Source organism: Cetorhinus maximus, chromosome 2, assembly GCF_964194155.1.
Source record: "Cetorhinus maximus chromosome 2, sCetMax3.hap1.1, whole genome shotgun sequence".
NCBI lineage: Eukaryota > Metazoa > Chordata > Chondrichthyes > Lamniformes > Cetorhinidae > Cetorhinus > Cetorhinus maximus.
Window position 1 is genome coordinate 16,568,075 of NC_135880.1, and position 23,473 is coordinate 16,591,547.

The window sequence follows — 23,473 nt, forward strand, 5'->3', positions numbered from 1 at the left end:
GCCAATAGCATAGGTGTCTTTAAGGGAATGTAGATAAACGCAAGGGAGAAAGGAAGAGAAGGATTTTCGACAGCGTGAGATGAAAAAGGTGGGAGGAGGCTCATGAGGAGCATAAACACCAGCATTGATCTGTTGGGCCGAATGGCCTTCTTCTACTTTGTAGACTGGATGTAACTCAGTGTAGCTTTTTCCATCCTAACTAATGTGCTTTGCTCACATTTTCTTTAAAATGATGAAGCTGTTTGATAGGGCAGATGTAGAACGAAGACGATTCTGTTCGGGGAGGGGTCCAAACCTAGGAGACATAACTATGATAGCCAATAATAAATCCAATTAAGAATTCAAGAGAAACATCTTTACCCAGGGAGTAGTTGAAATTTGGAACATTAAGGCAAACAGCATTTAATGAGAAACTAGATAAATATATGAGGGAGAAAGGAATAGAAGGACATGCAGATAGGGTAAGGTGAAGAAGGGTGGGAGATGGCTCGAGCAGTAAATAAATATCAGCTTAGACCATTTAGGCTGAATGCTGCCCTGTAACTTCTGTGTAACGTTGCATGTTGCTTTATTCAGCTGGGAGTCTGGAACAAGCCCGATCTCCTGTTGTATGTAAAGCATTACAGTCTCTCTCTCTCTCTCTTTCTCTTTCTCTCTGGCAGCCTTCCATCTTGTGAGAAGATAGCTTGCACCTTGCTGGTCAGCTCTGTGTTACACAGCAAGATATAAGCTAAATACTGCAGACGCTGGAAATCTAAAACAAAAACAGAAAATGCTGGAAGAACTCAGCAGGTCTGACAGCGTCTGTGGAGAGAGAAACAGAGTTAACATTTCAAGTCCGTATGACTCTTCTTCAGAGCTCAATTGTCTGTGTCGATGTCCACCACTTCCACGTCTTTTACAATGCACATGTGGTTACAGCCTAATTCTCATTTCATCCCTGAACACTACAGCTGGCGATAATAAAATAATAATGTCAAGGTTGTGCTGCAGACTTCAGCATGGAGCCAGCATTCCGGCTAATAATTCATCACCTCCCAGCTGTGAAGCTGAGAAGAAGTCCCTATTTTTCCTTCTCTCTCTCTCTCTCTCTCTCGGCTAATTTTACAAAGCTGTCAAAAGCTGCAGCAAAATTACTGGTTATCACTGCTTTATCGAGCCAGAATGACAAGGCTACATTAGAGTGGGAATATTGTCTGACTGAAACCAGGGCTGTAAATTGAAAACCATGACACATGGAGACAATTACTATGTAAATTGTTGCTCAGAATCTTCGCATTGGTATTTTCTAAAGCTGCAGTTGTCACTTGCCCGATGACAAGTGGGCATTGTATTCCTAGCAATAGAGGAACTGAGAAAGGTCTCAGTGGAGGCGCCATTTAACAGGGGTAGCAGCAACAAGAAAGAGAATCAGATCTTTTAAAAGATAAGAGCGCCTGTTTTCCCTTAATGGTGTCCTATTTTAACGGTAGAAACTCTTCTCATTTGTAATTCATCTCTCTAGCACTTTTTTCTTCTGAACGAACGCCTTGGAATATGCTCGTTGAGTTTCCACTGCCTGTATTATCAGGTATCAGCACCCTCTTCAGATTCAGAAGGTGTTCATTCATCTCTCCTTGCTCTACGCGGACAGATGCAATTGCTTTCTATGTTCCTGTAGTAGTGGGATCCTTAAACTAGACAAATTATCTTCAAGGTAAGAGTTTAGAAGATATCTCTGTAGATTTGACACTCGCATAACTTTGGTTCTCAAACTTGACTGGTGCCGGGTCTAAAAGGGTTAAACTACAAGGTCAAATAACATAGATGAGTTTTGTAATCCCTTGAGTGTAGAAGATCAAGAGGTGACCTATTTGAAGTGTTTAAGATTATTAAATGATAGAAAGAAACTGTTTCCTCTGGTCGGGGGAGTCCAGATCAAGAGGGCACAGCCTACAAATTAGAGCTAGACTATTCACAGGTGATGCCAAGAGCACTTCTACACACAAAGGGAAGAGGAAACCTGGAATTCTCTCCTCCAAAAAAGCTGTAGGAGCTTTAGTGGTTCAATTGAAAATATCACAGCAGAGATTGAAAGGCTTTTTCTTTAGGGTCAGAGAACCAAGGCCGGAAGGTAGAGTTAAGTTACAGATCAGCTATGATCTAATTGAATAGTGGAACAGACTCAAAAGGCTGAATGCCCTCATCCTGTTCCTGTGAATGTCATTCAGAATAAAAGATAGCAAATAAATGTTCAGCAGGTGCAATGCCTCATCAGGACCAGCTATGTTCTCACAGTGAGTGATTTCATTATTGAAAGCTGTGCCAACTCAGTGTTTCTCCCGTTGGCTCAGACTTACTTGGTGATGTCAAACCGACATCCTACCTACTTCTTTGGGCCAGCATTAAAGATGTTTGAAGAATCACAAAGTGAAGTCCTCCTGATATTCCTGCCCGATGTTATTCCTCATCCAGGACCATTGGGGCTAAAGCTCATTCGAACGACTGGTGCATTTTTAAAATTCATTCACGGGATGTGGGCGTCGCTGGCTGGGCCAGAATTTATTGCCCATCTCTAGTTGCCCTTGAGAAGGTGGTGGTGAGCTGCCTTCTTGAACTGTTGCAGCCCATATGGTGTAGGTACATCCACAGTGCTGTTAGGAAGGGAGTTCAAGGATTTTGACCCAGCGACAGTGAAGGAACAGTGATATATTTCCAAATCAAGATGGTGAGTTACTTGGAGGGGAACTTCCAGGTCGTGGTGTACCCATCTATCTACTGTCCTTGTCCTTCTAGGAGGTAGAGGTTTGGAAGCTGCTGTCTAGGGATCCTTGGTGAATTCCTGCAGTGCATCTTGTAGATGGTACACACTGCTGCTGTTGTGCATTGGTGGTGGAGGGAGTGAATGTTTGTGGATGTGGTGCCAATCAAGTGGGCTGGTTTGTCCAGGACTGTGTCCAGCTTCTTCAGTGTTGTGGGAGCTGCACTCATCCAGGCAAGTGGAGAGTATTCCATCGCACTCCTGATTTGTACCTTGTAGATGGTGGACAGGCTTTGGGGAGTCAGGAGGTGAGTTAGTCATTGCACAATTCCTAGCCTTTGACCTGCTCTCGTAGCCACAGTAATTACATGGCTAGTCCAGTTCAGTTCAGGTCAATGGTAAACCCAGGACGTTGATAGTGGTGGATTCAGTGATGGTAATGCCATTGAACATCAAGCGGCAATGGTTGGATTCTCTCTTGTTGGAGTTGGTCTTTGCCTGACACTTGTGTGGCGCAAATGATACTTGCCACTTGTCAGCCCAAGCTGAATATTGTCCAGGTCTTGCTGCATTTGGACATAGGCTGCTTCAGTATCTGAATGGTGCAGAACATTGTGCAATCATCAGCGAACATCCCCACTTCTGACCTCGTGATGGAAGGAAGGTCATTGATGAAGCAGCTGAAGATGGTTGGGCTGAGGACACTACCCTGAGAAACTCCTGCAGTGATGCCCTGGACCTGAAATGACTGCCCTCCAACAACCACAACCATCTTCCTTTGTGTTAGGCATGACTCCAACCAGCGGAGAGTTTTCCCCCTAATGCCCATTGATTCCAGTTTATGGCTTATGGCTGGGGATCCTTGATGCCACACTCAGTCAAATGCTGCCTTGATGCCAAGGGCAATCACTCTCACCTCACCTCGGGAGTTCAGCTCTTTTGTCTATGTTTGAACCAAGGCTAAAATGAGGTCAGGAGCTGAGTGGCCCTGGCAGAACCCAAACTGGGCATCTGTGAGCAGGTTATTGCTAAGTAAGTGCCGCTTGATAGCACTATTGATGACCCTTTCCATTACTTTACTGATGATTGAGAGTAGATTGATGAGGCAGTAATTGGCCGGTTGGATTTGTCCTGCTTTTTGTGTACAGGACATACCTGGGCAATTTTCCACATTGCCGGGTAGATGCCAGTGTTGTAGCTGTACTGGAACAGCTTGTCTAGGGGCTCAGCAAATTCTGGAGCACAAGCCTTCAGTACTATTGTCGGAATACTGTCAGGGCCCATGGCCTTTGCAGTATCCAATGCCTTCAGCCGTTTCTTGATATCAAGTGGAGGAATCGAATTGGCTTAAGACTGGCATCTATGATGTTGGGGACCTCCAGAGGAGGCCGAGATGGATGATTCACTCTGCACTTCTGGCTGAAGATTGTTGCGAATGTTTTAGCCTTATCTTTTGTGCTGCAGTTTGGGCTCCTCCAACGTTGAGGATGTGGCTATTTGTGGAGCCTCCTCCTTCATTGAGTTGTTTAATTGTCCATCACCATTCACAACTGGATGTGGCAGGGCTGCAGAGCTTAGATCTAATCCATTGGTTGTGGGATCGCGTAGCTCTATCACTTGCTGCTTATGCTGTTTGGCACACAAGTAGTCCTGTGTTACAGCTTCACCAGGTTGACACCTCATTTTTAGGTATGCCTGGTGCTGTTCCTGGCATGCCCTCCTGCACTCTTCATTGAACCAGGGTTGATTCCCTGGGTTGATGGTAATGGTAGAGCAGGGGATATGCTGGGCTATAAGGTTACAGATTGTGTTTGAATACAATTCTGCTGCTGCTGATGGCTCACAGTGCCTCATGGATGCCCAGTCTTCAGTTGCTAGATCTGTTCCAAATCTATCCCATTTAGCATGGTGGTAGTGCCACACAACATGCTGGAGGGTATCCTCAACGTGAAGGCAGAACTTCGTCACCACAGTGACTGTGCGGTGGTCACATCTACCGATACTGTCATGGACAGATGCCTCTGCGGCAGGCAGATTGGTGAGGATGAGGTCAAGTATGTTTCTCCCTCTTATTGATTCCCTCACCACCTGCCGCAGACCCAGTCTACCAGCTATGCCCTTTAGGACTCAGCAAGCTCGGTCAGTAGTGGTGCTACCGAGCCACTCTTGGTGATGGACATTGAAGTCCCCCATCCAGAGTACATTCTGCGCCCTTGCCACCCTCAGTGCTTCCTCCAAGTGATGTTCAACATGGAGGAGCACTGATTCATCAGCTGAGAGAGGTGGTTTGTGGTAAATTGCTGGCCACCATAAGCCTATTTTTTAATTAAGTCGCTGGCGAGACAATGGAGTGGACAATCTGACAGCGACTGCAGCAGAGACCATGTCAGCATAAAAAAAGCAAATAACTTGCATTTATACAGCACTGTCCATACATCGGGACATCCCAATGTTCCTTTCCACAAATGAAGGCTGTTTGCAAATTGATGTCGTATTTTAAGCTGTGATGAGCTTCCAACCAAACATCTGCAGCATCACTAAGATCTGCAAAGTCAATGCCTCTGCTCCTGCCTCAGCTCAACTGCTGCTGAAACCCTCAATCCTGTCATTATTACCTCCAGACTATTTCAACCTTCCCAGCATACACCTGGCTGGACTCCAATCTCCATGATTTAAGCTCACCCAAATCCTGCTCTCTCAACCTAATCTTGTCCTGTTCACCCCACACCTCTATGTTCGCTGACCTACATGGGCTCCTAGTTGTACAATGCCTCAAGTTTAGAATTCTTATCTTTGTTTTCAGACCCATCCATGGCCTCACCTTTCCCTAACTCTGTGATCTCCTCCAGTCCGACAGCCCTCCAAGATATCTGGGCTCTTCCAATTCTGGTGTTGACAATTTGGACCACTTCACCGCTGGCGGCCATGCCTGCAGTTGCTGAGGCCCTAAGCTTTGGAATTGCCTCCCAACGTCTTTCCTTCTTTAAAATGCCCCTTAAGCTCTTTGACCAAGTTTTGGTCATCTCCCCTAATATCGCCGTATGTGGCTCAGCGTCAAGTTTTGTTTGATCATGCCTCTATGAAGTGTCTTGGGATATTTTACCACATTGCAAACTCCGTATAAAAGCAAGTTGCTGTTTTGAACTGTAGCCACTGATAGGATGTAACAAACGATGGCAGCCAGGTTGCACAAACAGCTATGTATATATGACCAGAAATGTTGGTTATAGAGTCACAGAGTCATAGAGGTCTACAGCACAGAAAAAGGCCCTTCGGCCCATCGAGCCTGCGCCGGTCAAACAAGTACCTAACTATCCGAATCCCATTTTCCAGCACTAGGCCCATGGCCTTTTATGCCAGGGCATCGCAAGTGCACATCCAAATACTTCTTAAATGTGATGAGGGTTTCTGCCTCTACCACCCTTTCAGGCAGTGAGTTCCAGATTCTCACCACCCTCTGGCTGAAAAAATTCTTCCTCACATCCTTTAAGCCTCCTGCCCCTTACCTTAAATCCATGTCCCCTGGTTATTGATCCCTCCACTAAGGGGAAAAGTTCCTTCCTGTCTACCCTATCTATGCCCCTCAGAATTTTATACACCTCAATCATGTCCCCCCTCAATCTCCTCTGCTCCGGGGAAAATAACCCCAGTCTATCCAATCTCTCCTCATAACTAAAACTCTCCAGCCCAGGCAACATCCTGGTAAATCTCCTCTGCACTCTCTCTAGTGCAATCACATCCTTCCTAAAATGCGAATTCCAGAACTGCACGCAATACTCTAGCTGTTGAGAGACAAGGAGAAATTTTTTTCAAATAGTGCCATGGGATCTTTTGCGTTCACCTGAAAAGGCAGACAAGGGGCGGGATTGTCCGCACCCGCCTGCCGCTGGGATCTTGCGGTCCCGCCGCAAGTCAATGGACTTCTGGCTGGGGCACCCCCTGGCCCGCGGCGGGTCCCACCCACGATGGGGCTGGAAATCCCGGCCAAGGTCTCAGTTTAATGTCTCAACTGAAGGATGCCATTTCCGACAGTGCAGCTCTCTCTCAATACTGCACTCAAATGTCATTCTGGATTTTACACTCAAGGAGAGGCTTTTCCAAACTTTTCGGTCCTGGGGGGCATTTTTGGATTCTGAACCCATTCAGGTCAGCAACGTGCCCCTTGGGCCAATTTTCCGGATGATGAACCGTTAACAGGCTGCCTCCAGGGTCGCTGTTCCGTGAAGGACTGTGGTGCAGAAAGCAGGGGTTTGATTTTTCATAGGCCCAGTGCAAGAGCAGCCGGCAGCCTTCACTGTGCCTGCAGTCGGAGTACTGCCCAGGGGCATGCAGCAGGTAAGGCAGGGTTGGCATGGAGGGGAGATCAGCCTGATGGCACTGCATCAACCCCCAGCAGTTTCACACATATCAGCCTCTAGGAACTCCTCATCCAATGGCAAGCCTCCGCCAGCAGCCCTGAACTTTGCCCCATTATCGTCATTAAAGGTTGCAAAGCCTCGAACGCTCACACCACTCCGATCTCCCGCTAATTATCCATCTTGATTGGCTTCCCACCGCTACTGGGCATGTTGCAATCATTGCGCTAAAAAACCCCCCACCAGGCAAAAAAAGGGACAAAGTGGGAATGTTTTGTCCTTCCTTTCTGCAATCTTTTTTTAAAATTAATTTTGTTTGTCCCCCCCCTGCTCCCCACACTGTCAACCATTGCTAAACCTACCTCCAAGGTCCTGGTAAAATTCCACCCAAATCTCTGGAGCGTGACTAATAAACCAGATATCTAATGTCAACAGGGAGGGTGATTAAAAAACCATTGCTCAATGAATTCCGTATTCCAGGCAATGCCTGCTTAGCTGAGAACTCTAAAATTATTGTGGCGTTAGCGTGTTGACATAGCTGCTCTGAAATGTGGGTGATATATGGACCCTTTTGCGAGGAAACATCCTGATAATTGAGCGCATTCAAATTAGTAACATCAGCACTTTCAGAATGATCGCTTTTATTTTAATGGCCTACTTTGATTCTATGCATGTGAGTACTCTGTACAAATCTTTTACTTGTTCTAAGTTAATACAGAAATTACACTTTTGAAAAGTGGGACAAAAAGTTAACCAATTTTCATCTCAGCGTTTATCATCTCAAAATCCCGTAAGCTGAGAGCACACGTTTGCAACCTGATCAGCCCTCTTCCTCAGGCAAGCTGAGCATCATGTCCTGTAGTTTTCTCACCATATACTGTGTCATTCACCCTCTACAGGAATCCTCCAAGTTAGGCATTACCTTTAAGACGTCTTGCCCTGATGTCTTCCTGCTCAACAAAGCAATTAGCAAACTCATTCAGCATGAATGTGAGACTGCCAATCACTCCTATCATTCGTACAATGCTCTGAATTTCACTGAATGCTCCAAAGCAAGTTCTTAGGATGTGGGTGACTCTGGTAAGACATTATTTATTGTCCAGCCTTAGTTCCTTAATGTTGTTAACTGTCAACCATCTCATTTAGGGCGAGAGCCACATATAAACCAAACCTCATGGGGTTGGGATGTTCCCTTTCCTGACTGGCATTAATGAATCCGCTAGGTTTTTACCCCGGCTCAATAGTCTTCAATGTTATTTCCTCTGGCCCCAGGTCACAAGTTATCAGATTTATTGAATTTCACACTTATCAGAGTGGAACAGCAGCGGAGATTAATATCTGGGTTGCTGGACTAGTACCAAAACCATTGGTTTCTCATTCCCTGGTCAAGAACAATAGCAGTCACCTTTCTTATTAGTTCATGAAATGTGCGTGTTGCTGGCAAGGCTGGCATTGGTTGCCCATCCCTAATTGCCTTTGAGAAGATGTTGAGCCATGTTCTTGAACTGCTGCAGTCTATGTGATGTAGGTACACCTACAGTGCTGTTAGGAAGGCAGTTTGCGGGAGATGATGGCATAGTGATAATGTCACTGGACTTGAAATCCAGACGCCCCAGCTAATGTTCTTGGGACAAGAGATCAAATCCCACCACAACAGCTGGTAGAATTTAAATTCATCTAACAAGTCTGGAATTGAAAAGTTAGCCTCAGTGACCTGGTTCACTGATGTCCAGGGAAAGAAATCTGACTTCCTTACCCAGTCTGACCTACATGTGACTGCAGACCCACAGCAATATAGTTGACTCTGAACTGCCCTCTGAAATGGGCACTCAATTCAAGGGCAATTGGGGATGGGCAACAAATGTTGGCCTTGCTGGCAACACCCACATCCCAATGAAAGAATAAAGAAAAAAAGTTCCAGGATTTTGACCCAGCGACAATGAAGAACAGCATTATCGTTCCAAGCCAGGATGGTGTATGGCTTGGAGGGGAACTTGCAGGTTGTGGTGTTCCCATGTGTGTGCTGCCCTTATCCTTGTACATGGTAGTGGTTGTAGGTTTGGAAGGTGCTGCCTAAGGAGCCTTGGTGAATTCCTACAGTGCATCTTGTAGATGGTACTCACTGCTGCTACTGTGCGTCGGTGGTGGAGGGAGTGAATGTTTGTGGATGTGGTACAATCAAGCAGGCTGCTTTGTTCTGGACGGTGTCAAGCTTCTTGAGTGCTGTGGGAGCTGCACTCATCCAGGCAAGTGGAGAGTATTCCATCACGCTCCTGACTTGTGCCTTGTAGATGGAGGACAACCTTTGGGAAGTCAAGAGGTGGGTAACTCATCACAGGATTCCTAGCCTCTGACCTGCTCTTGTAGCTACAATATTTATATGGCTAGTCCTGGTTCTGATCAATAGTAACCCCTCAGGATGTTGATAGTGGGGGATTCAGTGATGGTAATGCCATTGAACGTCAAGGGGGGAGTGGTTAGACTCTCTCTTGTTGGAGATGGTCATTGCCTGGCACTTGTGTGGCATGAATGTTACTTGCCACTTGTCAGCCCAAGCCTGGATATTGTCCAGGTCTTGCATTTCGACACGGACTGCTTCAGCATCTGAGGTGTCGCGAATGGTGCTGAACATTGTGCAATCATCAGCAAACATCCCCTTTCTGACATTATTTGGGAGGATGGTCATTGATGAAGCAGCTGGAGATGGTTGAGCTGAGGACACTACCCTAAGTAACTCCTGCAATGATGTCCTGGAGCTGAGATGACTGACCTCCAACAACCACAACCACCTTACTTTGTGTTAAATGTGATTCCATCAAATGGAGAGTTTTCTCCTGTTTCCCATTGACTCCATTTTTGCTAGGGCTCCTTGATGCCAGACTCGGTCAAATGCGGCCTTGATGTCAAGAACAGACACTTGCATCCCACTACCCTGGACACTACCCTAAGGAACTCCTGCAGTGATGTCCTGAGCTGAGATGATTGACCTCCAACAAACACAACCATCTTCCTTTGTGTTAAGTATGACTCCATTGAATGGAGAGTTTTCCCCCGTTTCCCATAAAATTTACTGTAGAATCCATAGAATCACCTTATCAAGACCCCATGTCACTATATCCCTCAGCTCGTCCTTTCTCCCCAGCAACGCATTCCATTGCGTTTTAGACTTTGCATGATATCCACTTCAGTAATCTTCAGTGTTTAACATACTCCGCAACTCTTACACTTTGTGTGAACAAAATTCTGGGTTTGTAGCTCGTCTTCATATTCACTCAGCGCTGCCTGATACTTAAGCTTCAATCTTATTGACAAGTATCAAATTTTCAGAATAAATGGGGAGTAAACTTGACAACCACCTTCCAAAAGTAACTCCAAAATTAATGTGTCACTTGGTAAAACCCTGAAACATCGGTGTCAAAACGCAACAGTTGGGGTGAGATGCATTAAGCCACTCTCCTTTTCTCCTTTGTGGCCTTTGTGGGACCATCATGATCGATGATGCATTGTTATATTGCCTTTAACATAGCAAGCTGTCCCAGGGCAGTTCAAAGGGGCAATTATCAAACAAAATTTGACAGCAAGCCAGAGGGGAGAATTTTTAGCTCAGCGGACAGGCACGCGCCCGACCCAACTGTGCGTAAAATGACGCGCGGTGATGTTGGGCGAGCGTCCCGACATCATTGCGCACTCGCGCAATATTTCAGTCAGCGGGCGCGCGCCCACCCGAAATTAAGAGGCCTATTAAGGCCATTAAAAATGTAATAAAAAGAAATTTTTAGCTGCCCGTCCAACCTTACGGACAGAGTCACACGAGGGGACGAGGTTTATAACATATTATAAACCTTTATTTATTTATTTCGAAAACTGTTCATCTCCCTGAGGTAGCTCTGTCTCAGGGAGACTTTCAAGCGCGCACTCAAGCGCATGCACGAAGTTCATGCTCGCCCTCCTCTCCCCTGCCCCCCCCCCGCACACACTGGCAGCGCTGAGCGTTGCTGCTCATGCTTCACGCTGAGTGGGCCTTTATTGGCCAGCCAGCGTGAAATCACAGTCCAGCCCCTATCACGGGCGGCGGGCGGCTTCCCGACCGCCCCCCACTGAGCCCACCCAAGGAGGGGAAAACCCTCCCCTAAGGCCGGGATTTTCCAGCCCTGTGGTGGCGGGACCCACTGCGGGAGATTGGGCGACCCAGCCAAAAGCCCATTGATTTCCGGCGGGACCAGGCGACCCAAGCGGCTGGCGGGACTTGTAGGACCGGTGACCAAACGCTTGACCAAAGCTGTGAGTTTTAAGGAGTGGTTTAAAGGAGGAGAAGTTTAGGATGCAATTTGCAGAGTTTAGTGTCTGGGCAGGTAAAGGCACAGCTGCTAGTGGTGGGGTGATGAAAACTGGGGTTGTGCAAGGGGCCAAAATTGGAAGAGCACAACGTCCTTGGAGGCTTGTTACCTCTAGTGTCACCAAGGATCTATTCTTGAACTCCTCCTATTTCTCACTTACCTGTTGCCCTCCATGATATCAGCAAAAAACACAGTTAGTTCCACGTGTCTGCCGAAGGCCCCCACCTCTACCTCACCGCCACCTCTCTCGACCCTTCCCTTATTTCTAAATTGCCCAACTGCTTCTCCAGCACACAACACTAGATGAACAGAAATCTCCAAGTAAAAACTGAAACCATTGTTTTCAGTCCCTGCCCCATTTTCTGACCCACTGACTTCATCCATCTCCCTGGCAACCTTGATGTCCTATTTCAGGGTGAAATTTGCTCCATCGCCAAGACAACCTATTACCACCTCTATATCATCATCCTACTCCACCCCTGCCTCAGCTCACCTGCTGCTGAAATCCTTGTCCATGCCTGACCTCCAGACTATTCCAACACATGTCCGACCAGATTTGCATGTCCCACTGCCAATAACCTTAACACCATCCAGAACCCTGCTACCGTGCCCTAACTTGCACCAAGTTCACCTGTCACCCACCCCCACCGTGCCTGCTGACCTACTTGGTTGCAGGTCAAGCAGCATCTTGATTTTAAAATTCTCATCTTTGTTTTCAAACCCCACCCCCCCCCCCCGCCATCTCTATAATCTCCTCCAGGCCTACAGCCCTCCAAGATATCTGCACCGCTCTAATTATGGACCCTTGAGCATCCCTAATTTTAATCACTTCACCGTCAGATGCCAAGCCTTCATTTGCCTTAGCCCTAAAATTCCCTCACTAAACCTCATGGCCTCTCTACTTCGCTTTCCTGCTTTAAGACACTCCATAAAACATACCTCTTTGAAGCTGACTGCCTTACCCTCTCCTTATGTGGCTCAGTGTCAAACGTTCTTTGATATCGCTACTATGAAATGCCTGGGGCCATTTTATTACGTTAAAGGTGCTATATAAATGCAAGCTGTCGTTGTTTTTGAACTGAAGAGCACACCTTGCATTGCACTGCGAACAGATGCCTGAAGCAGTTCTAGTGAGGGTGGGTGGGGGGAGGTAGTGAGGATGTAGCTCAAGAGACAATCTAATAATCTTTTAGTCTTAAAACTCTGTGAGGCCAACTGCAAGCATTGATTAGCTAAACTGTGTTTGTCCCTGTCGCAGTTATTTCTTTCTGATTAAACTCCAAGTTTTCTGATTGCAAGTGTTCTGCTTCGTATTGACCTGTTGATGAAATAACATGTATTTATTCATAACGGATTTCATCTTCTCCTGTTTGAAGCAAAATTGAGAGGAGAAGCAAAATCAAAGCAGGAAATCAGAAGCGTCCAACAGTGAAGAAATTAGTCAGGTCTCTTGAACATCTTGAAGTACAAGATGGAATGAATTTAGCTCAATAACACTTTGAACGAGTGCCACTGATTGTAAGGATTGTGACATCTCATTGTAGTTATGCAGAGCACAATCACGTGTCTTGGCCACAAGCTGCTGAATGTTTTACTTTGGAGAAATATTCCCCAGGCTGGGAGCAGAATATGCTGGTTGGACATTGTGCTAGCTATTCATTTCCCTTTCAACTTCCCACACTTCACCCCATCTCGGGATTGAGTGGGTCCACCCACTTGTCTCTTTTGCTGATGGTACATCTCCGTGCCCCTACATTTTAACATTTGCGTGCATCCAACAGCAAAGAGAGGAAGAAATTGTTTTAAACAACCTTAAAGCATCCCAAAATACTTTATAGCCAATGAAGTACTTTGTGAATTGTAGCCACTGCTGTAATGTAGTGTTGTTTGGTGTCTCTCTAAGAGGTCTGGAGACTTGTATGTTCAAACATAAACCATTTATTGTTAACCCACAACTATGTACATACCCCAGATACCACCATGCATGGGTACTGGCTCCTTCTAGACACTACTCCACATTCTACTATCATGTGATTCTCTACATCACACTATGGGAGGTACTGTTCTGAGTCCCACATTAACCTTTGCTCTGCCGAACACCTTTATACTACAACGGCATGCTGCTGTTGCTTAAAGGCATACATAACAGTAAGAATCAGTTAACTTGTGGAAAGCAATCTCCCACAAACAGCAATGTGATTGTGACCAGATAATCTGTTTCAGTGATGTTGGCTAAGGATACAGGGGGGAACTCCCCTGCTCTACATCAAAATAGTACTGTGGTATATTTTATGTCCTCATATGAGGGCAGACAGGGGTCTTAGGGTAAGACTTCATTCTGAAGGTGGTACCTCCGACAGTGCTGCACTCTCCCTCTGTACTGCATTGGAGCTCCAAGCTTGTTATGGACAAAGAAATAGACAAGTTGCAAAAAAATGTTTTGGATTGGGGGAGAGTGGATTTCAGTAAAATAAGACAGGATCTGGCCAAGCTCGACTGGGAACAGCTATTTGTGGGGAAGTCTACAGAGGAGCAGTGGGGGGCGTTCACAAAGGAAATGGGGAGGGTACAGGCTCAACATGTTCCCTCCAGGGTGATAGGAAGGAGTAACAAGCCCAGAGAACCACGGATGATCAGAGATATTCAGAATACGATGAGAAGGAAAAGAGAGACTTTTAGCAGGTACAAGGGAAACAAATCAGCGGAGGCATTAGTGGAGTACAGAAAATGAAGGGTGGAGCTTATAAGAAAGCAATTAGGAGAGCAAAGAGGGGATATGAGAAAGCTCTGGCTGGTAGAAGTAGGGAAAATCCCAAGATATTCGATAAGTATAACAACGGGAAGAGGATAACCAGGGAAAGAGTAGGGCCCATAAGGGACCAAGGGGGCAATCTATGGGTGGAGCCAGAGGATATCGGTAGAGTGTTGAACGAATACTTCACATCCATCTTCACCTAAGAGAATGAGGATGAAGATATCGAACTCGGGGAGAGAGACTGCGAGGTGCTTGAGCAAATTGATATAGGGAGTGACAAGGTATTGGAGGTGTAGGCAGACATAAAAGTGGACAAATCTCCTGGTCCAGATGATTTGTGTCCCAGACTGCTGAGGGAGGCTAGCGAGGAGATCGCAGGGGCTCTGACCCAAATTTTTAATTCCTCTCTGGCTACGGGGGAGGTGCCAGAGGACTGGAGAACAGCTAATGTCGTTCTGCTATTTAAGAAGGGTTGTAGAGATAAGCCAGGGAACTACAGGCCAGTGAGTCTCACGTCAGTGGTAGGGAAACTATTGGAGAAAATTCTGAAGGAGAGTATCTATCTCCACTTGGAGAGGCAAGGTTTGATCAGGGATAGTCAGCATGACTTTGTCAGAGGGAGGTCATGCCAAACAAATTTGATTGAATTTTTTGAGGAGGTGACCAGGTATGTAGATGAGGATAGTGCAGTTGATGTAGTTTATGTGGATTTCAGCAAAGCCTTTGACCAGGTCCCACATGGAAGACTTATAAAGAATGCAAATGCACATGGGATACAGGGTAATTTGATAAGGTGGATTCAAAATTGGCTTAGTTGTAGGAGACAGAGGGTGATGACAGAAGGATGCTTTAGTGACTGGAAGCCAATGTCCAGTGGTGTACTACAGGGATCTGTGCTGGGTCCCCTATTATTTGTCATTTATATAAACGACATAGATGACTATGTGGGGGGTAGGATTAGTAAGTTTGTGGAAGCCACAAAGATTGGCCGGGTGGTTAACAGTGAGTTTGAGTGTCTTGGGCTACAGGAAGATATAGACAGGATGATAAAATGGGCAGATAAGTGACAGATGGAATTTAACCCTGAAAAGTGTGAGGTGATACACTTTGGAAGGAGTAATTTGATGAGGAAGTATTCAATGAACGGCATGGCACTAGGAAGCTCTGAGGAACAAAGGGACCTTGGCGTGTGTGTTCACAGATCTCTGAAGGCAGAGGGGCATGTTAGTGGGGTGGTAAAAAAGGCAAATGGGACACTTGCCTTTATCAATCGAGGCATAGATTACAAAAGTAGGGAGGTCATGTTGGAGTTGTATAGAACCTTTTTGAGGCCACAGCTGGAGTACTGTGTGCAGTTCTGGTTGCCACATTATAGGAAGGATGTGATTGCACTGGAGGGGGTGCAGAGAAGATTCACCAGGATGTTGCCTGGGATGAAATGTTTAAGTTATGAAGAGAGGTTGGAAAGACTTGGGTTGTTTTCGTTGGAGCAAAGAAGACTGAGGGGCGACCTGATCGAGGTGTACAAGGTTATGAGGGGCATGGACAGGGTGAATCGGGAGCAGCTGTTCCCCTTAGTGGAAGGGTCAGTCACAAGGGGACATAAGTTCAAGGTGAGGGGCATGAGGTTAAGGGGAGATATGAGGAAAAACTTTGTTACCCAGAGGGTCGTGACAGTCTGGAATGCGCTGCCTGGGAGGGTGGTGGAGGCGGGTTGCCTCACATCCTTTAAACATTACCTGGATGAGCACTTGGCACGCCATTACATTCAAGGCTTTGGGCCAAGTGCTGGTAAATGGGATTAGATAGGTAGGTCAGGTGTTTCTCACCTGTCGGTGCAGACTCAATGGGCTGAAGGGCCTCTTCTGCACTGTGTGATTCTGTCATTCCTGCCTGAGTTAGGTAGGCAAGATACTGACGTATGACTTAAACCCTGAAACCTTTGACTCAGAGGCTAGAGTGCTATCCACACTGGAAAGAAGCTCCAATATAATAGCTGAGGTGATCACATGTTGAAACTATGTGTAATCTGTAATTGAGCCCAGGTTGCTAACAGGAAGAATGGCGAAACAGAATATTAATTAAATGGAGAGAGACGACAGGACACTGCAGTACAGAGGGGTCTGGGTGTTCTTGTACCTTAATCACAAAAAGTTATAGCAAGCAGGTACAGCAAGTAATTAGGAAGACAAATGGAGTGTTGGCCTTTATTGCAAGAGGGATGGAGTATAAAAGTCGGGCTACGACTGTACAACTAGAGTACTGTGTACCATTTTGGTCACCTTAGGGAGGGATATACTTGCATTGGAAGCAATTCAGAGATGGATCGCTAGACTGATTCTTGGGGTTGTCTTACAAAAGGTTGAGCAGGTTGGGCCTGTACTCATTGGAGTTTAAAAGAATGAGAGGTGATCTTATTGAATCAAATAAGCTTCTGAAGGGGGCTTGACGAGATAGATGCAGAGAAACTGTTTCCCCTTGTGGGGAATCTGAAACTAGGAGGCAAGGATTCAAAATAAGGAGTCCTCCATTTAAGACAGAGATCAGGAGGAATTCCTTCTCTCAGAGGGCCATTAGTCTTTGGAATTCTCTTCCCCACAAAGCATTGGAGGTCACTGAACGTATTCAAGGCTGAGCTTTGATCTACAAAGGAATCAAGAATTATGAGAGACTGACAGGAAAGTGGAGTTAAGGCCACAATCAGATCAGCCATGATTTTGTTGAATGGTGGAGCAGGCTCAATAGGATGAATGGCCTACTCTTGCTCTCATTTTTTATGACCTTATGAAAGCTCCCCTATTCTCAACTGTATGAGCTATCTCGCCTTGTGGCAGAGGGGTTTGAGTGGGCTGTGATCAGAATGGAAAGACTGCACAAAGAAAGAGTGAAATAACCAAAGGACTTTAATAACACCTGGCCCCATCAATGAATGAGGAATATAACTGCAAAAGCAGCATTTTGCAACGTCCTACATGGTAAATGAGGATTGTTCATGAATTGAGTGAAGTGCTTTAGAACATTGTGCTACAATTTAACTACCAGCCAGTGCCTTACTACTATAATCATGTGGGATCTCGGGGGAAATTGTTCACTTATTTAAGGTCTCCAGATGGACAAGGCTCAGCGCAGTTTCTCAATCTGATCCTGCAACATGTGAGAATGTGCCATTAATATTTGGCTTGAAGCTAAATGCTGTCATTTCAAAGAACCTGTTTAAATCCATGCTGGTCTTTACACAATCTTTAAACCTACCGCGGACTCCAACTTATATAAAACACCATGAGCAGCAGGGCTGAGAGTCAGGGGGTGAGAGATTCAAATGCCCACTCTCTGAGCGCTCTCCTGTAATGCAGGAATAGACAAGTGAGCTGTCAGAAACTTCAAGAATGGCTAAACTGTTCATTGAGAATTGACTCTAGGTTTCATCATGGCAAAAAGTGCTTATTCCAAATTTATACACAGCAGAGCATTAGGGTTTAGGATAGGACCACTTGGCTAGAAATAGTTTGCATAATGAATTTAGGCATGTTTGCATCATATTTTGTTTTGGGAAAGTCACCTCCCTTCACTACTTCCCTGCTTTTATACTCCTTTTGGGACCGAGTCTCTATTCACGCCGAGACCCAGACCACAATTGGTCCTATATTGTATCGTAGTGGTTATGTTGCTGGACTGGTGATCCAGGGGCCTGCGTGAATGGTCCGGTGAATGTGAGTTCAAATCCCACCATTGGTAACTTAAGAATTTGGATACCGTTGAAAAGAAAATGTGGAATTAAAAAGTTGGTGCTGCCAAATGTGACTGTGAAGCTGCCAGAGTGTTGCAAAAATCCAACTAGTTCACTAAGCTCCCTTCGGGGAGGAAACCAGAGACTGAACTTACCCCCCGAGTGGGGTACGGGAACCCCCGGAAGTCCCATCACAATGGCTCCGCGGCAATTGCCCGATGGGCAATTCCCCTCCTTCCCGGGACCCTCCAAATAAGTCTCCAACTCTGAGTTAGAGCCGGAGACTCCGACAGTTCCGACTTACTTACCAAATATCCAGGAAATGTTAGACAGATTAAAACCGGGTCTAAACCTGGGTAACTATACAACTGACCCCCCAATCGCTCACACTGACCCCCTCCCCAACTCCTCCCTGAGTCCACCACCCACCTTCCCCACCCTAATCGAACCTTACTACCCCCCTCCACCCACTGACTCCCCCACTGACACCCTGATGCCCACCTGACCTGATTACCACCCCCCCCACACCGCCCCCCCCGCCCAACCACCCAACTCACTCCCTAACCTCCCAGCTCCCCCCGGCCCAACCTGATCTGATCTGATCTCACCACCTGACTCCCCCACGACCCTCTGACATGACCCAACATAACTACCCTACCCAACTACCTGCAGCGGTTCAAGAAGGCAGCTCATCACCACCTTCTCAAGGGAAATTAGGGATGGGCAATAAATGCTGGCCCAGCCAGCGACACCCGCATCCCATAAATAAATAAATCGAAAAATAACTACCACCCTATTGCCCTACCTACTTGCCTTACCCACCCTACCCTCTCACCCATCTTACCCACTTACCTTACCTATCCTACCCACTTACCTTACCCACCCTACCCTCTCACCCATTTTACCCACTTAGCCACTTACCTTCTCTCCATATCTTTTCAAAAAAGCTTTGGGCCATTCAAATTCTCTACTTACCACAATACGGCAGGTAGTGCCATAAAAAGGGGGCATGGTTTTTTCACAGATTCTCCCTGCTGCTCCCTACGGGGTTCCCTGCACTGACTGACTTCTGCGGGACTCTGCATTGGGAGACTGCCCTGAAAAATCAGAGGAAGGTAAGCGGGTATTTTTTTGTTTTGTCTGTTCAGGGTTGGAAACAGGAAGTTCGACCCTGAACAGAAGATTCGGACCATCGTATCCTTACCCAGTTCGGCCTAGATTTGATTGTAGTCTCAGATCAACATAGTTAACTCTTAACTGCCCCTCTGTAGCTGTTAAATCACTCAGTTGTGTCAACTTACCACACGGAACGATTCAAGAATAAGTCCAACACGATCACCACTGCCGCTTCCTTCTCAGGGCAGTTAACAAGGGGCAATACATGATACCTTGTCAACAATACCCACATCCTAAAATTTAGTAGTAGTTTTCTTTTAAAATGGGTTAACACCAGACCACTGGCAAATTCCAACAAGGTCGGTTCCTCAAGAAAACTAAATGTTATATTGGTGGGGGAGGAATGCGGTGTGGGGGGCATTGACTTGGAGAGGGATTTGCACTGCCCGCCATAATTCATTAAAGTGAGCTAATAATTCTGTCGGCAGGTTATAGTTGATCAGCTCCAATAATCACTGCGGTGTTGAAGCAAGTGCGAATGTGGATTAAAAGCAAAACACTGCGAATGTTGGAAATCTGAAATAAAAAGAGAAAATGCTGGGAAACCCCAGCAGGTCTGGCAGCATCTGTGGAGAGAGAAACCGAGTTAATGGGCAGAATCTTCGGGTCGCGTGGTGACGTCGGGCGTGCTTCCCGAAGTCCCCGCGCTTCATTCCGGTCTTCAGTTCGGCGGGCACGCACTGGAGTAGGCTGCGCGCCCGTCGAACTGTCAAAGGTCTATTAAGGCCATTTAAATAGTAATTAAACTAATTAACTGAGCTGCCCGTCCAACCTTAAGGTTGGCGGGGGGGCAGGCGAAGAGCCCAGGCGGCCTTCGCATTTATCCTGAAACCTCATCCACGGGCGAGATGAGGTTTCGTGGAAGTTTTTTAAAGTTTAATAAAAATGTTTAATAAAATTCATTGACATGCCCCAGCTCATGTGACACTGTCTAAAATATATTTTTTTTCTTTATTAAAATTTTCAAAAATAAAACTGATCTCCCTGAGGCAGCTCTTTGCCTCAGGGAGATTTCTGCACTCTATCAGGGGCATGTGCGAAAGAGCGCAGGCCCCGACTCAGCCTACCCCCCTCTCACTCGCACAGGGAACGCACAGTCCTTCCAGGTGTGCGTCATGCTGGGCTGGCCTTCATTAACCCATCCATGTAAAATGGCAGCGCGCCGCCAATCGCGGGCGGCAATTGGCTACACGCCCGCCCACACCCATGCCTGTCCAACGCCCCCCCACGGACGGGGAGAAAATTCTCCCCAATGTTTCGAGTCCATATGACTCTTCTTCAGAAGAAGTCATACGGACTTGAAACGTTAACTCTGTTTCCCTCTCCACAGATGCTGCCAGACCTGCTGAGGTTTTCCAGCATTTTCTCTTTTTAATACTAACATGGATTGTCCATTTTGCTGACTTGTGGCTGTACTGATACCGGCTGAAAGAGTTGTTTCAATGAATTCCCTTTGCTGTCAAGAGGCTGTGCACACAGTAAATCCGCATCCGATAATCATTAACACTCCGTGTCCACTATTATCCAATATGGAGCTGCAGTATGCTAAGCCCCAACTGCAGGCCCTAACAAAAGTGGCTCTTAATTTTTGTGCATACAAATGCGTACACTTCTTTTGGCTATTGGCTTTCCAGGACAGAGGAAAATGACGGTCAGGTAAGGAACAGAGTGCCCATCAAACCAGCCCCACAGTCACGGCGTTCCACGTGCTTCCTAATTCCTTCTGCAACCATACAATGTCCTAAGAGGTGAGAGAAAGAAACCCCTGGTGAGAAAGAGGCGCGGAAAATTCAATCCCAACCGCCTCAGGCAGGAGACAACACTGACCATGCATGTGTTCTCCAGTAGTTTTCTCCTGTAGTATAAATTGTTGTAATGGTTTGAAATTTGGCAATCTTGTGTTTGTCCTGTTGAGTACAAGATGAAAAACTTCAGCATCATGTCTCTATTTTCAGCAATATTCAAGTTCTGCACTACCAAGTAGCTATTTGTTTTCTTGCAGTCCATGTTATGGCCCAATGTACTGCATGGGAGCAGGCCTGCTGTTAAGGGCTGGATGGTTACTGGCTCCCATGGAACTGCACCTCAACAGCGGGTCACTTCGGGAGGACAGGAGGAAATAGTTGTAAAAAAGGAGCGAGGGATAGAATAAAACAAAGTTTCCACACCTTCCTGTATTTCTGTTGAACAAGGGCATTAAGCGATACCGGGAGATGGAGTAAGGTGCAGACCCGCTATGATTATATTGAATGGCAAAACAAGATCGAGAGGCTTAATGGCCTACTCCATTTCCTAATCTTACTTGCACTGCCTTTGGAGTAACCAGACTTCCCCGAAGAACAGAACAAATGACATCCTCACCCTTCTGCTCCCTTCCCTGCCACCCATCCCCCATCATCAATGTGTCAAGTGATTTGAAGTACGTAAGAGTAGCAACAAGCTGGACATTAGCCAATTTATCTTCCTTCCAGGAAGTAGTGAGCCTGTGGAGTGAGTTGCTGGTAGGGTTGCCAAGTGTGATTAAATGTATTCTCGGAGTTTTCATCACATGACTTGCCCCCACGATCCAGACATTAGTCGGCCAACACCTCCATCCTTGTGACGCACTGCCTTCCTATGCCAATTGGAAAGTAAAAAAACTCAGTACCTATTGGATGATGCTTGACTGTCAGCCAAACAGCCTTTCCCCTGTCACCCCCATTTTCGATATTTTTATACCTGGTAGAGAGAAACAGCCAAAGAAAAAAAATGTTAAATGATTTTTTCTCCAGAGTTGCACACAGCTGTGTCCTGGGGATTGATCTTCAATTCCTGGAGACTCCAGACCAGTCCTAGAGGGTTGAAAATCCTAGTTGCTGGTTGTGTGTGGTGGGTGCTGACTCTCTGTCTGCCTCCAAGATGGAGTTGGACCAGTTCCAGACTGGGGTAACTCTTTCGAGTTATCAACAGATCGCATGTAACTCTTTCGAGTACATTCACAGTTCTTCGTTTCCGGGAGTGGGACATGAACCCACAACCCTCTGATTCAAAGGCGAGGGTGCTATGAACTGAGCCACAGCTGACACCTCTCCAGACTGGGGTAGAGATTGAATCGTGTAGAAGGTATAAATCGCTAACACCTGGTCCGAGAGGTCTGAGGAGGTCAGAGAGGATTTTTTTTTTTCCGATTTCTTTCTCCCTTATTGGCTCCGGGTTTTTTTCCCTCAGTGTTTTTGCCACTCCCAAGAGACAATACATTGGGAGAAGGTGAGGAAAGGGAGTGAGAGAGAAAGGAAGTGTTTGGTCAGGATGTTGCGACCATCGTGGTGGTGGGAATCTGGAACTCACTGCCTGAAAGGGTGGTAGAGGCCGAAACCCTCATAACATTTAAGAAGTATTTGGATGTGCACTTGCGATGCCATGGCATACAAGGCTATGGGCCTAGTGCTGGAAAACGGGATTAGAATAGTTAGGTACTTGTTTGACTGGCGCAGACTCGATGGGCCGAAGAGCCTTTTTCTGTGCTCTATGTCCTCTATGACCTCTATCGTGAGTGTTGGGTAGGCTTGGTGGGCCAGCTGGTCTTTCCCCGCTGGCCAATTTTGTATGTTCACAGTGACCCATCAGAGAATGAGATGACGCCCCTCACACCCCTGTACCCTGTCCCCTGTCACTCTCTCACTGACCTTTTTTTTAAATCTCTTTCCAGCTGCAAGCATAAAATGTATCTGGAGAAGTTGCCAAACACCAGTATCATCATCCCTTTCCACAACGAGGGTTGGTCGTCACTGCTGCGGACAGTGCACAGTGTCATCAGCCGTTCGCCAGACCAGCTGGTAGCAGAGATCATTCTTGTGGATGACTTCAGCGACAGAGGTAAGCAAGAGCGCCTGCAGTGAGCGACCTCTTTCCCCCGCCCCAGTGTCTGCCGAGTTCATTGCATCCTTGTTGTGTTCGATCTGATTACTTCCAGCGCCTGGCTGGCTTGTCAACCCTCCCTTCAGCTTGTAACATCTGCTGCATATTTTAAAATGCTGCTGTGACGGAGGCAAATCTTTTTCTCTAAGAGTTCACTGACATGATAGAAAATGCAGTCACGGGATAGTGCAGTTTGCTAGATAACGTAAAGAGAAGATAGCACAGAGTTTTGCATCAGCACATTCAAGGGCACATTCAGGTCACACAAGTCAACAAGATAGAGGCAATATCCATCTTTACCAAAGAATACCTTAGCAAGTGGAATATCTGCACAGTGGCTAATACCTTGATTATTTGACGATACATCAGGGCCCATTTTTGTATAATATCATATAATAACCATCCAAATTTATTGGAATAGGGAATCTCACACTATGCCCCATTAGTTAAGAATTTTCCCTCACCCGTCAGCTGGATAATGTTTTG

The 23,473-nt window shown here is 46.4% G+C and overlaps 1 protein-coding gene across 1 annotated transcript in view; it reads left to right on the plus strand.

Annotated features, from left to right (window-relative positions):
* The window catches only part of galntl6 (polypeptide N-acetylgalactosaminyltransferase like 6), a 1,368,692-nt gene that overhangs the window by 515,269 nt on the left and 829,950 nt on the right, over positions 1–23,473 (plus strand). The window contains exon 5 of the mRNA XM_078557596.1: positions 22,779–22,945. Within this exon, the coding sequence (XP_078413722.1) occupies positions 22,779–22,945 (167 nt within the window). The remainder of the gene's footprint in view (positions 1–22,778; positions 22,946–23,473) is intronic.